General features: G+C 35.6%; 1 protein-coding gene across 1 annotated transcript; it reads right to left on the bottom strand.

The window, feature by feature from the left end:
* Positions 1–1,649: 1,649 nt before the first annotated feature.
* On the bottom strand, positions 1,650–13,465 carry LOC112409615 (probable ubiquitin carboxyl-terminal hydrolase FAF-X). The gene is made up of 6 exons (XM_024759836.1): positions 13,212–13,465; positions 8,787–8,932; positions 6,427–6,506; positions 4,228–4,340; positions 2,488–2,714; positions 1,650–1,695 (listed from the first exon to the last, which is right to left on the bottom strand). The coding sequence occupies exons 1-6, from the start codon at positions 13,305–13,307 to the stop codon at positions 1,650–1,652; spliced, it is 708 nt and encodes a 235-aa protein (XP_024615604.1). The 5' UTR covers positions 13,308–13,465.
* Between the last annotated feature and the right edge of the window lie 829 nt (positions 13,466–14,294).

Below are 14,294 nucleotides of genomic sequence, written 5' to 3'. Positions count from 1 at the left end.
GTAATTTCTTGATTGAAACATACTAGAAACAGGAAATTCAATAAAATTATGTAAAACCATCTTTGAAAAAAGACACGGAATATTGCATATTGTTCACAGTAATCCTGTCTGTGAGAAAAGCATAAGTAGTAGTATAGATCACTAGGGCACAGTTGTTTGTTTGTAACGATATAGCTGGTGAACAGGAATTAGAAGCCACGCTTCTATCTCAGAGATTCCACCATAGGAGAATACCTTATTATCTGAAGGTCTATTTTAAAAAATTTAAGGGGGTAAAAAGACTCTTTAAAAAAAAAAAAAAGATATCTGGTAACCTAAGATATTGTTTGAATTTATTTTTTGTTGTAGTTGTGAATAACTACAAACACCCTAAAACTACAATAATCTTAAAGCCAAAGAAAAACTTATCCCTGGTATTCTATTTTTTGTTCCTAACTAGAACATGCTGGTTGATGCTTTGTTTTGACTCATGTGAATACACCCAGTTCTCATCTTAGAGGTACCACAATACAATAGTAAGAATTATCTTTCAACCTCTTCTCTAAGGGATAGCAAGTAACTCACAAGTACAGTGTAGCTGGGATAGGCAAATTAAAAAGGAATCAAAAGCTTATACAGATAAAAGAATCAAATGTATCTAAAAAGTCACGTACTTAAGACAACGTTTAATTCCTTGCCTTCTTCTAAAAGGCCACATTTTGCAAGTCACTGAGGGAAGAAAAACAAGAGGGGGAAAAAGGGGCACTTTCTCTACTTAAGTCTTAAGCAAAAATAATTTCTACAGCTCTTCAAAAACAAACAAAAAGCAGTGTTCAGGACAAAGGGAAAACGCTAAGTAAAAGGTAACTGCTTTAAAGAGACACTATGGTAGTTTTGATATGATTTTTATGAGACTCTAAATCAATTAAATTCTCAAATAAATCAACTACCATATATTTCTATGTAAGTTCATTATAATGTTTTCCTTTTTATTTGGCCTTAAAAGGCTAAATCAAAACAATTAAAACTCTGATTCTTACAAAGAAATCTGTTGAGATAAAGTCAGATACAAAAGAATTTATGTCAATTTAATTTTCATAAGGTATTTTAAATAGACAAAACTAAACTACAGGGATTATGGACATGTGCTTGAGTCCAGCTATAAAGAAAAGCAAGGAAATGATTTTATTAGTTAGGACATTACTTAACGTTAGGAAGGCCAGAGGGGGCAATGATTGGGAGGGAGTGTGGAAGGGGGCCTCCAGGGAGTGACAATGTACTATTTCTTGACCTGAGTGGGTTACGTGGATGCTCATTTTGCAATAAATCATTAAGCTATTTAAAAAAAAAAATTAAAAATCTGAGCATTTAATTCACCAGGTCCCTTTTAGCATTCGGCAATTCTAAGAAAGTACATACTTACTATGTAATGTATTTTTATTTCTCCAGTAACTGGAATGAGACAATTAGGCTGATATACTCAACAGTTATGTATATATAACACAGTATATATATGTGCACAAAGTAAAGAATCAGGCTAAAGCTAATCTCATATATTTTCAGCTGCATTGTACACTTATGCAATTAGGAATACTCAAAAATTAATAATACTCAAGAAAAGCTAGGCTTCAAAGAAAGATATTTAAAAATGTCTTTAACCAGAAGCCATCCTAAATCAACTTGTTCTCTTTGAGACTCTTATAGATTACTATTGACCTACAGAGCAAAAAATTAGGTAAAATTTAAAAAAAATACAGGTGTCTTTTAGAGATTGCCATTATTTAAATATTAATTTGATTTACTCAAACAAAAAAAGCCTGAAGTGGCAACAACAGGAACCTTGGGAAATACCAGAAACTCTCAGCTCGCAGTTCAATAAGTTTTGATGACTTCCACTTTTAACAGAATAAACCAAACAATATATATATATATGTTCAAATTTTCCTTTTTTTAAAAAATAAGGTCATCGATATTTAAAAAGTCTTCCTAAATTCTAAAGTTTAAAAATTATATATGGTTAATTATTTAATTAAAAGAAGTACAGCTTAGGGATGCATTTTTTAATGTACATTCTGTTTATGCTGGCATAGAAAATTTACATTGGAGAACTTTTACGTTTATGTATACTATATATATTTCATTGATATTTGTAAGTTTTGCTATTTTGCTTTCATTTGTAATTTCTATAGTTTTATGACACATTAGCCAGGCCTTGGTCAAAGAAGTAATCTCCTACTCTACTCTTATTTAAAAGGAAAAATATGCTCTGTTTCATACCAACCCAAATTATGACTATTTCCCAAGAGGCTGGGCAGAAGACAATGGGGACTAACTACATGGAGAAAGCCAAAAATATTTTTAAATTAAAAAAAAAATTACAAAATAATGCAAAATCCCTTTAAGAGCAATGTGAAATTACCCTCCTCCATGTTAACAGTAGGTTCAGATCATTTAAAGTTCTATAGCAGAGCAAAACAACTGTAATATTTAACTTTGAAAAGAACAAACCAACACACTTTTGGTGATCGAGGGTCTGGAGAACGAGCAAAGAGTTCATCTTCAGGCAACTGAACATTTGAGGAAACGGATTCACATGGACGTGTACCATTGTAGATATGGAATTTGCAATGAGGATTTAAGGCCATGGAGAGAAGTTCTAGAAGTGGAAACCAGTCTTGGGACAACTTGGCCACACATAGCTCCACCAGGCGATGAGTATTGTTGATAATACACCTCTGTTATATAAAGAATAATTAATGAGATCAAACCATCCCAAACAGAAATATCTTCTGATCTTGATTAATTATCTTTTTTTTTTTTGTACGTGGGCCTCTCACTGTTGTGGCCTCTCCCGTTGCGGAGCACAGGCTCCGGACGCGCAGGCTCAGCGGCCATGGCTCATGGGCCCAGCCGCTCCACGGCATGTGGGATCTTCCCGGACAGGGACACGAACCCGTGTCCCCTGCATCGGCAGGCGGACTCTCAACCACTGCGCCACCAGGGAAGCCCTTGATTAATTATATCTTAATAATGACCTCTCAATTGTGCTATACCGATCATTTTTGAGTTATGTTTAATTTTACTAATATTGGGATCAAATTTATATATCAAAAAAGAAATGAGCATTTACTTTATAATTTATATAGTACCTAATTTCAAAAGCTATTTGCAATGACTTACAAAATGAAGTAGGCACTGCTCTATGTCCCCAGACGATGCAAATTACCACTGCTTTCTCTATGCAATTTTCTGACTAGAGGCAACAATTCTAAAATCTAAACAATGTATCATCAAATATCCCAGGTGGAGTAGGTTTGCTATCTACGCCTCAATGCAAAAGTCTGATACCACTCCCAAACTTTCCATTCTATACTTAAAAACTTACATGTTGAATTAGAAGATGTTGGTATCTTTATGCTATGGTTATATTTGAGAAATAGTTCACAGGGCATAAAAATATGCCCTGCTTCACAATTTATAACCATATTTCCATATTATAAACAAGAACAGAGACTTGGAGTAATTATGGTACTTCAATCTAAAAATGCACATTTCTTATCACTTTTTAAGATCTCTGGAATCTGATTGTATCACATAATCAATGTATAGTGCATTTCCCTAGACTGAAGGTATTTGTAGAGATCTGTCTTGGTTTCTGCCAGTCATCTGGGGACACCACCAACCTGAGACCACTTTAAGTTCCCCACCTGATATTTTTTGTATCACAACTCTGATTTGAATTCAGGCTTCAAAACTGTTTGAATACTAGCTTGTGGTTGAAGTTTTTAAGAGATTTTTCCCCCTCTACCAGGTGCCAAGGTTGAAATGTGCAGGTTTCTTTGGTGTTTCTTTCTGTATGTTAAGTTTATTTCTCTGCATTGACCCTTTGTGTCTCAGATAACAGATTCCCCATCTTGGGTGTTTTCCTTCCTCAGTGGTACATAAAGTGAGTGAGTGGTGCATTTCACAACTGTCGTATTTTCAGTGAAATACGGTCACTTGTCAAAAGTCACAAGGCACTTGAGAACCAAGGAGACAGATTAAACCAATGTTTTCTAACTCTAAATCTCACACTCATTCTAAATGATCATGCTTCTTTCAACAGAAATTATAACTAATAAATTTTTAAAGTTTCTCATTTTAAAATCCTTTAATTAATGGATCAAATATATAACCAAATATACTATATAAGAAAACACACTCATCACTATATAAATCTGATTTTCAAAATTTAAATGAAAGACTCACATGAATTTCAAACTTCCAGCCACTCACTGCCTCGTCTGTAAGGATTTTAGTGAAAGATATTGTTAGCCCATCGCGAAAAAATCGCTGACATGCTTCACTTTTAACATCCAGGCCTAAGAAAAGGAGAGAAAAATTAATGTAAACAAAGTATTTCTCTGGTTGTCTTACAGTGTCCAATTATAAGATAAAAATAATTGTAAAATATTCAGTAACAGCTAACAAATGCCGACTAGATTTGGAACAAAACTCACAGCATTATGTATAAGAGGTCAAAAAGGTAACAGATTCAGAAACAAAAATAATCTTCAATGAATTTCAAAAATACTTAACTGTATAAGAGTACATTAATCCAAGTAATATTAAGATGAATCAAAACTATTTCAAATTATGACATTGGACCGACCTTAAATACAAAATGGTTATGAGTACCACGTGATAGGGGATTTAAATACTTCACAGTATTTTACTCCCTGACAACAAATCTTAAAATTTTTAAAATGACGTTTCTCGGGGACTTCCCTGGTGGCGCAGTGGTTAAGAATCCGCCTGCCAATGCTGGGGACACGGGTACAAGCCCTGGTCCGGGAAGATCCCACATGCCACAGAGCACCTAAGCTCGTGCACCACAACTACTGAGCCCGTGCTCTAAAGCCCGCGAGCCACAACTACTGAGCCCGCGCGCCTAGAGCCTGTGCTCCGCAACAAGAGGAGCCAACCCAATGAGAAGCCCACACACCGCAATGAAGAGTAGCCCCGGCTTGCCGCAACTAGAGAAAGCCCGCGTGCAGCAATGAAGACCCAACGCAGACAAAAATAAATAAAATAAATTTTTTAAAAAAAATGACGTTTCTTAACTATTATTAAAATCTCATTTTGGTTGTACATTATCCATTTGACATCACATACTATTCTACTATTCTACAGAAGAGTTTCATCGATAAAAGATAAATTATCATCTTCCGTATTAGTCTCTTCCACTGGCTCAACATCTATGCTTCTTTATATCTTTCTTTTAATTTCACCTGATTTCAGAAAGGCAACAGAGCTACATGCCCCCAGACACACAAAATAAACTTTAACTCTTGATGACAAAATGAAAAGCCATTCAGTTTGAACATACGAGTATTATTCGATTTTGGCTGTACAACAGACATGACATTTAAGCCCAGTACTGTAGTTTAAAAAATCTGAACCTTGCTTAAAATTAAAATAAACCATGATCCCAAAGAAATATGGGGAGGAGGAGGGGACTGCATTTCCAATGAATGTCAATGATATTAAATGAAATACCATTGTGTGTTTTTACCTATCACTGTACAGTCAGGACCTAAAACATGTCTAGGACAGAAGCCTTCAAAAATCTGCTGAATTGATGAATAAATGTGTAAATGAACGAAAGAAATCTGAGTGGTGAAAACAATGGTTATCTCATAATGCATTTTCATAGCTCATTAGATTGGTTTTCTAAGATTAGTAAGGTGTAACGACACGTTCCTTAAATGAAGGAGGGTAATTACTCTAAGACAAAGGAAATTTTACCCTTGCCGTGGAATGAGACAGACTTAAGCAAGGTACTAAAGACAATAATTTTTACAACATTTAATTTCAATTGTGATGATTCCTATTGATAATTAGAACACATCCATGGCTACCCTATTTCAGAAATTGAAATGTTATTGCTGTTTATTTTAATCTCCAATGCCTTAAAAATGAGTAGATATTACAATAGTAGCCCTTTGCTAAGAGAATTCAATTGCACCTAAAGAAAACTAGTCACTGAAAAAAAAAATGATTAATTCCAAAATTAAGCTTTTTCTTCTAGACAAGAATAACAGCATGACTCCTTTTAATTGGGTTACTTTTTAAAAAAAAAACACAGGACCTCATCTTTCAGGTCTTTTTTTCTTTTAGAGAAAATCCAAACCTTTTCTGTGTATTAAAGAATAATCAACACATAAGCTAAACAGTTTAAATATGAATATATACAAATTTTACGTATAACTTCAGAGAGTTCACAAATATCCTTGAAGGCTGTCCGAAGGATATGAACCCTTGCTCTAGGGACAAATCATAAGCCATAGCAAGAAAACTTAGTTAAATGTTCTAGTCTAGGAATACACAGAAAAAGTCTTCAGGCATGAAGTGAAACTATTAGCTAGTAGCATACATTATGGAAAGCATAAGACCATTTAAACTTACCTTTTTTACTAAGATCAATAGCAGCTTCTAAAAGCACTTCTAATTCCCCTTTCGGCAAAACTGGAACCACCCATCGAGGCCTAAGAGTTTTAATAACATAAAAAGATGTTTATTGGTTGAACACTGAACGAGGCACTATAAATGAGTTACTAATTACAATTACTCACTTAGCGCACCATGAAAATATTAAAATGAAACTAAAATATTAAAACCACAAGGTTGGCAGAACATCTGCTTTGTGGGACTTCCGCTCCGCGGCATGTGGGATCTTCCCGGACCAGGGCACGAACCCATGTCCCCTGCATTAGCAGGCAGACTCTCAATCACTGCGCCACCAGGGAAGCCCAAACAAAATTTTTTTAAGGAACTGTCAATCAAAAGATATAGCAATGAGAGAAGGGAAAATAAAATTATTTTAATAACAGAATATAAAACTACTATAATAATCAAGTATCACTAGAATATAAAACTACTATAATAATCAAGTATCACTTAAATGGATACCTATTGTTAGAGTTCATAGGAAAGTGCTCTTTCAGGATTCAGGTTAAAGGAGACATGATGAACCTCTTAGTTGTCGATCCACTTCCTCACAAAGAAGAAAAAATCTAGGTGGCAAATGACTAATTTCTGCCTCAACTTTTCCTGAAGGTTAAGTTAGACATAGGTCTCCAAGTCTTTATGCCTCCACAGGCACCCTCCTCCCTCAAACAACGATGCAGCATACACCCAGGTGGTGCTTTCTCTGCTCCCAGTGCCAGCGGCCCAACCATCTGGGAGTCCATCCTCTTCCCACCCCTTCATCCCTCACTACCACCCAACTTACCCAGTGCTCCAAAAAACCCCATTTTGATAAAAAGTGCTCCATGACCACATAATCTATTAGAAACCAATGTATACCACCCTTTCTCATTGTTTTTATTTACATAAAAAAACATCACTTGTGTTTCTCTCCCCCTGCAGATTTGCTAACATGCAACTTTGCCCTTGAGTGAGCGTAAGAAGTACACTTTATCATCAGCAACCACCAGACAAAAATTGAAAAGTAACAGTACAACTTTTTGCTATGATAACTCTGCTACAAAGAATGGGCAGGGACATTACAACTTTATACAACTGTTTGTTTGTTTGATTAATTCATTATATGCCATTACTACAGGCAACCGCCAAAAGAATCACATTTAATGTGTTCTTTCAAATATACCTTTAAAAACAATGAGTTAAATATATATTAATAGGAAAAATATTTAAAATAAATGAAGTGAGGAAAACAAGTTATAAAGTGGTATTATAGTAAGAATTCCATATTTGTACAGAAAGCAGCACATATGATAATAAACACAAAGACAACCTGGAAGAATGTACACCTTATTGTTAGTAGCAACTTTTGGTTGGGAGGTGTGTATCTACAGAGGAAATTACAAAGAACATTATTGACATAATATATTTCTATGTTTAACAAGATGTACTTACATTATATTACTTATGTAATCAGAATGTTTTTTTAAAAACGCAAAGGGTTTCTATTTCCCCTGACATTATATATGTAATGGTGTTAACTGATTTTTAAAAAGTAAACTTACTAAGGCAAGTAAGTGCCTATAAGTGTATTTTCCTTACTTTTCTTTTGGGGGGTTGGAGGGAGGTGTCACACCTCCCTAGGACTCACTTGTTGAGCTCACAGCCTGGTGAAGACCACAGACATGCAGGATGGTTCCCTGAAACGCTCTTCCCTTATCTTCTTTAAATCTTTTCCTTCCCATACACACAAGCTTAAACTTTCACACTCTCAGAGTCTTACTCCAAATAATCAAAGCATGGGGCGGGGAGGTGGGTGTGGGTGCATGTTTGTACTATGAGTATGAAAATGTATACTCTGAACCACCCCCATGAGATGAAGATCAGGAGAAACAAATAGCTGAGATGGTTAAATGTCTCAAACTAATCAAGGGTTCACAAAGGGGCAGGCTCTGAGGAACTCAATCTTCTTATGACCTGGTTTACCTCAGGGCCATGCAAAAAGTATTAAAGTCATCCAGTAACCCACATGCTAATAAGAAAAAAAACGGGAAATCACACATACGGTTCTACTTCAGTAACACACCAGCTAGGGTAATCATCATTAAACTGAACACTTTATTGACACTGTTACTTCCTTTCATTTTTTAAATCCATTAAGAATCATGGGTTGCAAAGTACTTGGCAATGACTAAGATGTTAAGGCTATTTAAGGAGGCAGTATGGTTACTGGGATATTCCTATCCACTCTTCCTCTTTTCTTAGTACTAATCACTGAGCTGAAATACTTTTGTTTTTCCTGTGTATGACACACATTAAAAAGCAAAACAAAATCAACTCACCTATTGATCATGTCATCCAACTTTGCCAGGTCAGTATGTGGAAATGCAGGTTCCTCATCTTCAAGCTGTGGTGGGGCATCAACTTGACCTTGTTCATCTGGGGGAGTTGCCGGGGAATTTTCATTGGAAGAATCAGGTGATGAAGTCTTAATTAAATTCAAACACCAACACAGATTAGGGGGAAATAATGTAAGCTTTTAAAGAAGATATGATCATTGTAAGTTTATGATGTTTCAGGCAGTCTCTGTGCTACTATGCTTTAAAATAATTTCATTTAATCCTCAAGAGCCTAAGGAAGTATTCTTCTGCCACTTAACAGATGAAAAAAACAAACTCAGACAATAAGTAATTAGCCCTAGGTCACAGAGCTCCAATTCTGTGGTCAGGATCTGAATCCAGGTCTAATTCTAAAGTTTGAGTTCTTATCCACAGTGTATACTGCTTCTCCGCCTACATTTCCCATTATATGAGCCCTTCATGATAGAAATTATTGTACACATTTTACAGATTAAAAAGTTTCTGATATAACATGTATTTTTCATTCTGAAGAGAAAAAATAGATTTTATTCCACAATTCCCCTAGTCTCCAACTATTATCCAAATAATTATTAAAACTTCATTGTGGTTTCTAAATAAGTCACACCATTTTCAACTAATAAGGCTCATTTTATTCTTTCATTCTTCATTCTTTGTGCTTCTTTTTCTTTCCCCCCATACTTTAGCTGTGTACAATATTTCCACAATTAAGTGAATGAACTTTTATGACCCTTATTAATTTTGAAAGCAGATAGTATTTTTCTCTTTCAAATTGAGACTAATCTAAATTTTAAGCTGACTTTTACTCGTATAGTCTTGAATTTTCTACCCACTGTAGGTTGATGGCCCTTTTAAAGAAGGCCCCTTTCCCTATCATTTTAGCATTTATTGAACAGGTGCATAAATAAGTACTTGTATTGAAGACAGGTGGGTATACCACCATTAATATATTCTACTTACAAAGTTTATATATGAACTCAGAGCCAATTTGCAAGTAAATAGCAAACTTTTACTTAAGATGGCGAACACTACGCAGGTGCTATAGGGCTAGTTTCAAGGCAAAAATCTGTAGAACAGAATTCAAGTTTTTTCAGAAGCCCAATAAAAATATTTGCATTTCAAGTATGTAACTTAGGAAGTCTGCTTCATTACTTTTTTAAAAGGCCCATTTCCCCTGGTATATATGTATTATATACATGCTCACAGAAATCCTAAAGACAAAAATAACAATTAAGATACCCGCAATACCACACCAACAGATAAGCACCAATGACATTTTCAGTTATTTCCTTGCAGTTTTTCTTCTATGTGACCCCCCCAAAATCCTGTCTATATATATGTATAAATTTTCAATAAAATTGGGATTATACTTGCTTAAGTCTGTGTCCTTTTCCATTCAACATTTGAGTATTTTCCCACATCATAAACAATCTTTTTTAAAGAGCTGATTAATGGCCACATAGTATTAATTAAACAAAATTAAGGGACATTTAGCATTCTGCAATTTTTATTGCTAACATAAAACAAAACTATACTGAATCTTTTATATATAAATCTTTGTGTTGAACTTCAATTTTTCCTTAGGACAGAACCCTGGAAATATAATTACTACAACAACAGTATAAATTTTTTCTTTTAGGGCTACTGACATATATTTTACTAAATTCCATTCCAGAAAGTCTGCACCCTCCCATGAACATCTCCCAAGATTGTTCATCCCATAGGGCCTTTGCCAAGGCTGTTTCATTTGTCACTGGGCTTTACTATTATATATACTAGAGCCTAAAATTCTCTCCTATGGGAACACTCTTTTAAAAACTATTATAGATTAAGTGAAAAATCTGATTGGTTTTAGAAATTCCCTTTATGCCAATATGAAAAAGCATTTTCAAAGTAAGCCGTAAGTTGGGTAGTGATTAATGCTATGGTTGCTTCCTGTTGGTCCAGTAAGTGTCAAATCTTCTGAAATAACTAAAATCCTAACATTAAAAAGTAGAGAATAAGAAAGTGAAAGAGGGATTCTACAGATAGTTAAGAATGCAATTTGTGGGAATTCCCTGGCGGTCCAGTGGTTAGGACTCCATGCTCTCACTGAGGGCCCGGGTTCATTCCCTGGTTGGGGAACTAAGTTCCCACAAGCCGAGTGGCGCGTGCCCCCTCCACCAAAAGAATGCAATTTGTTTGTTCCTTTTTTTCTTTTAATTATCATTCATCCTCAAAAATGTAAAGAGCTATTTAAAGGAAGAGGACATAATGCAGATACATAATATTAAGCTGAGTATCACAAACCTAAGAGCTCTTAGAATTATCAAGTACACCTTAAAATAAAAGTAAGGTTAGAGGTTTAATTTCTGTCTAAAGCCATGCAAACCACAAACACTGCAGAAGATGTTAAAAGTCCATGCACGATGCAGGTATGAAACAGAAGAGAGCAAGATACTGGAACTCAAGCTACAAGCTCCTGGTTTAAAAATATAAATCTCTGGCATCCAACACAAACTTTAGACTATGTTTAAAGAAACATGAGTACTGGCTAACAAATTTATGACACAGGAAAGACTTAACAACTCTGTCCAAGACTCGTGGCCATATTCTTAAGTATTACATGTCCCAAAAGTGGGAACTGGAGAGGAAAAGGAATAAAGTTGACATTTATTTGGAAAAAAAAAAAAACACTAAAACCTGACTTGCTCACTTCTCTAAAATGGCAGAGGGAGAGGATGAAAGGGGGGAAGGGGGGAGGGAGGGAAAGTGCACCAGTGCACCAGCGCACGCGCGCACACACACACGCAGCTCTTTCCTATCATACCTTTAAGAGAGAGAATACGTAATCTATAATAGCTGGACGATAAGAACTTAACCACAAATGACAAATGTAAGTACTCTCCAATAACAGTACTTTTGCCTAAAAACTTACCCATACAGAATTCTACACAAACATGTACCAACTGTAAGCAGCAAGTTTGTGATTCACATGCATGCACCTCAGCTACAAATTCACCTCTAAGTGCTGTTTGAGCCGCATATCACAAGTTTTAATGTTTGTCTTATGTGGTTTAATATGTCCCAGTATAAAATTACATACAATAGAAAGCTGAAAATTAATTATCTAAACTTACATTTCAAGAAATGAGAAAAAGAACAGCAATCCAAACCCAAAAGAAGTTAAGGGAACAAGAAGTAAGAGTTAAAAGCATGTAAGTGGGGGCTTCCCTGGTGGCGCAGCGGTTGAGAGTCCGCCTGCTGATGCAGGGGACACGGGTTCGTGCCCCGGTCCGGGAAGATCCCACATGCCGCGGAGTGGCTGGGCCCGTGAGCCATGGCCGCTGAGCCTGCGCTCTGCAACGGGAGAGGCCACAACAGTGAGAGGCCCGCGCACCACAAAAAAAAAAAAAAGCATGTAAGTGGGAAGGGCGAAGAGAGTTAAAGCCAAAAATTAGTTTGGGGGAAGGTTTGATGCAATTGATAAATCCTTTAGGAAAGAGTAATCAGGAGAGAGAACACAAATTAGCAGTATCAGAGATGAAAAAGGAGATGTTACCACAGGCCCTAAGACATTAAAAAGATAACAAAAAAGGATATTATAAAGTTTTACTCCAATAATTTGACAATCTAGATGAAGTGGACAAATTCCTTGAAAAACACATTACCAAAATCCACCAGAAAAACAAAAAAATCAGAAAATCCCCCTATTTAAAAAAAAAAAGCTGGATCTGCAATTACAACCGTTCCACAAATAAAGCCCCAGGCCAGATGGTTTCACCAGTAAAATCTAAATAATTAATGAAGAAATAACTGAAGTCTTATACAAATTCATCCAGAGAATAGAAGAAGAAAGAATATTATGAGTTTTGAGGCCAGCATAAAAATCTAGATACCAAAATCTATTTTAAGCTCTTTGCAAACATTATTTCATTTGATCCTCTTAATGATCCTATGAAGTAGTTACACTATTATTATCCTTATTTTATAGCTAAAAAACTGAGGTGTAAAGGTCATATAATTTACCCAAAGTCATAAAGCTAGCATGGTGCAAAGCTAAAATTTGAACACAAGCAATATGACTTGAGTCCATACTCTAACCATAGGCTACATCAAATGATTTAATGTTTTGCTCTGGAACTGACACAGGGCTTAAATACTTGATTTTAATGATTACTGATAGTGTGAGACACCAGGAAAAAAAAAGCGGGGGGGGGGAGACCTGCATACCCAAGCATCACCATCTATAGCACTTGAGTTTCTTGTTACTATGTAAGACCTATGTTTATATTTCTTAAAATAACAGTTTTATGGTTATTTCACAAATTATTCAGAACATGCTCCATTATTTAATATCCCATAATAGACACACCAATGTAGCTTTAACTAGTATCTTAAACATCCTACCTGATTCTGTTGGAGGGGGGGCTGAGACTGTCCATCAGGAGCCTGGCCCTGGCTGTCATTCCCTCCTACTGGAGAGCCACGAGTCGTGGCTGTCATACTCGACACAGGGCAGATCTTTGCAATTTTGTCTGCTTATGTAGTTGTCTTGAAAAAAGAAATTATAGTCCACTTATAGAAGATGAAGTACCAGCATTTGTCAGTCTTAAAAAGCTCCAATTCAAGAATAAACCATCTTGCAGAGACCATTGCATAACCTACAAGTAGAAGAAAAAAAGCACATTGTTTTAGACATAAAAAACATGAACTAAGGAATTGTTCGAATTTAATATTACCAGTGAATCTAGTCAGGAGAAAGTGGCTATATAAATGAGAGAGAGGACAAAGCTGAAAAGTTTCATTAATACTATATTTAACTTAATAAACTGATAAAATAGTACATCAGCAGTTATGTCAAGAAAACATACAAGTATAGCTTTATAATATTTCAGTTTCTTCCTGGGATTCCAAAGACATTATCAAGGTATTCACTTAGTTGTCATTTCAATTCAATTATGGAGTGGCAAAACTGTCTTCAATTTGCCAATGCCTTGAATATACACATTCCTACAATGTATTTAAGACATAAACCAAGTAATAAAATCTGACTGTTAACTGTATACTACTCCTCCAATACGACCTATTTTGTCAAATGACCTTGACTCTCCCCTTTTGGGAAGGTTTTGGCCACAGGCACTCCCAGAGCCATGACAGGGCTACAGACCCAAACTGTTTAACAATGGAATTCCTCTTTGCGGAAATCTAGCAAAGGTGTATAGAGGAATACCACCAAACCCTCAATTCTATATTCTTAGCTGTGTAGTAAAATCATCCAAAGTGCTTTTAAAAACACTGACGTCCAAACCCCTCTCCAGACTGAATAAATTACAATATTCGGGAGTTAAGCCTAGGCATCAGTACTTTTCAAAAAATCTCCCCCATGACTGATTCTAATGTACCACGAGATTGAGAACCTCAGCTGACTGATTTATAGATCTTTGGTTATAAGGCAACTACACTTCCATTTAGTCCATGGTATTTACTTCA

This window comes from Neophocaena asiaeorientalis, unplaced genomic scaffold (genome assembly GCF_003031525.2).
Source record: "Neophocaena asiaeorientalis asiaeorientalis breed wild unplaced genomic scaffold, Neophocaena_asiaeorientalis_V1.1 scaffold312, whole genome shotgun sequence".
NCBI classification, from domain to species: Eukaryota; Metazoa; Chordata; class Mammalia; order Artiodactyla; family Phocoenidae; genus Neophocaena; species Neophocaena asiaeorientalis.
The sequence above is the reverse complement of the archived record's forward strand: the minus strand, read 5'-3'. Positions and strand labels throughout refer to the sequence as shown.

Coding starts and splice junctions, on each gene's coding strand:
- LOC112409615 (XM_024759836.1), bottom strand. CDS start 13,307: ATGACAGCCACGACTCGTGGCTCTCCAGTAGGAGGGAATGACAGCCAG. Junction 8,933..13,211: donor CCCCCCTCCAACAGAATCAG/GTAGGATGTTTA, acceptor AATTTAATTAAG/ACTTCATCACCTGATTCTTC. Junction 6,507..8,786: donor TTGGATGACATGATCAATAG/GTGAGTTGATTT, acceptor TAAAACTCTTAG/GCCTCGATGGGTGGTTCCAG.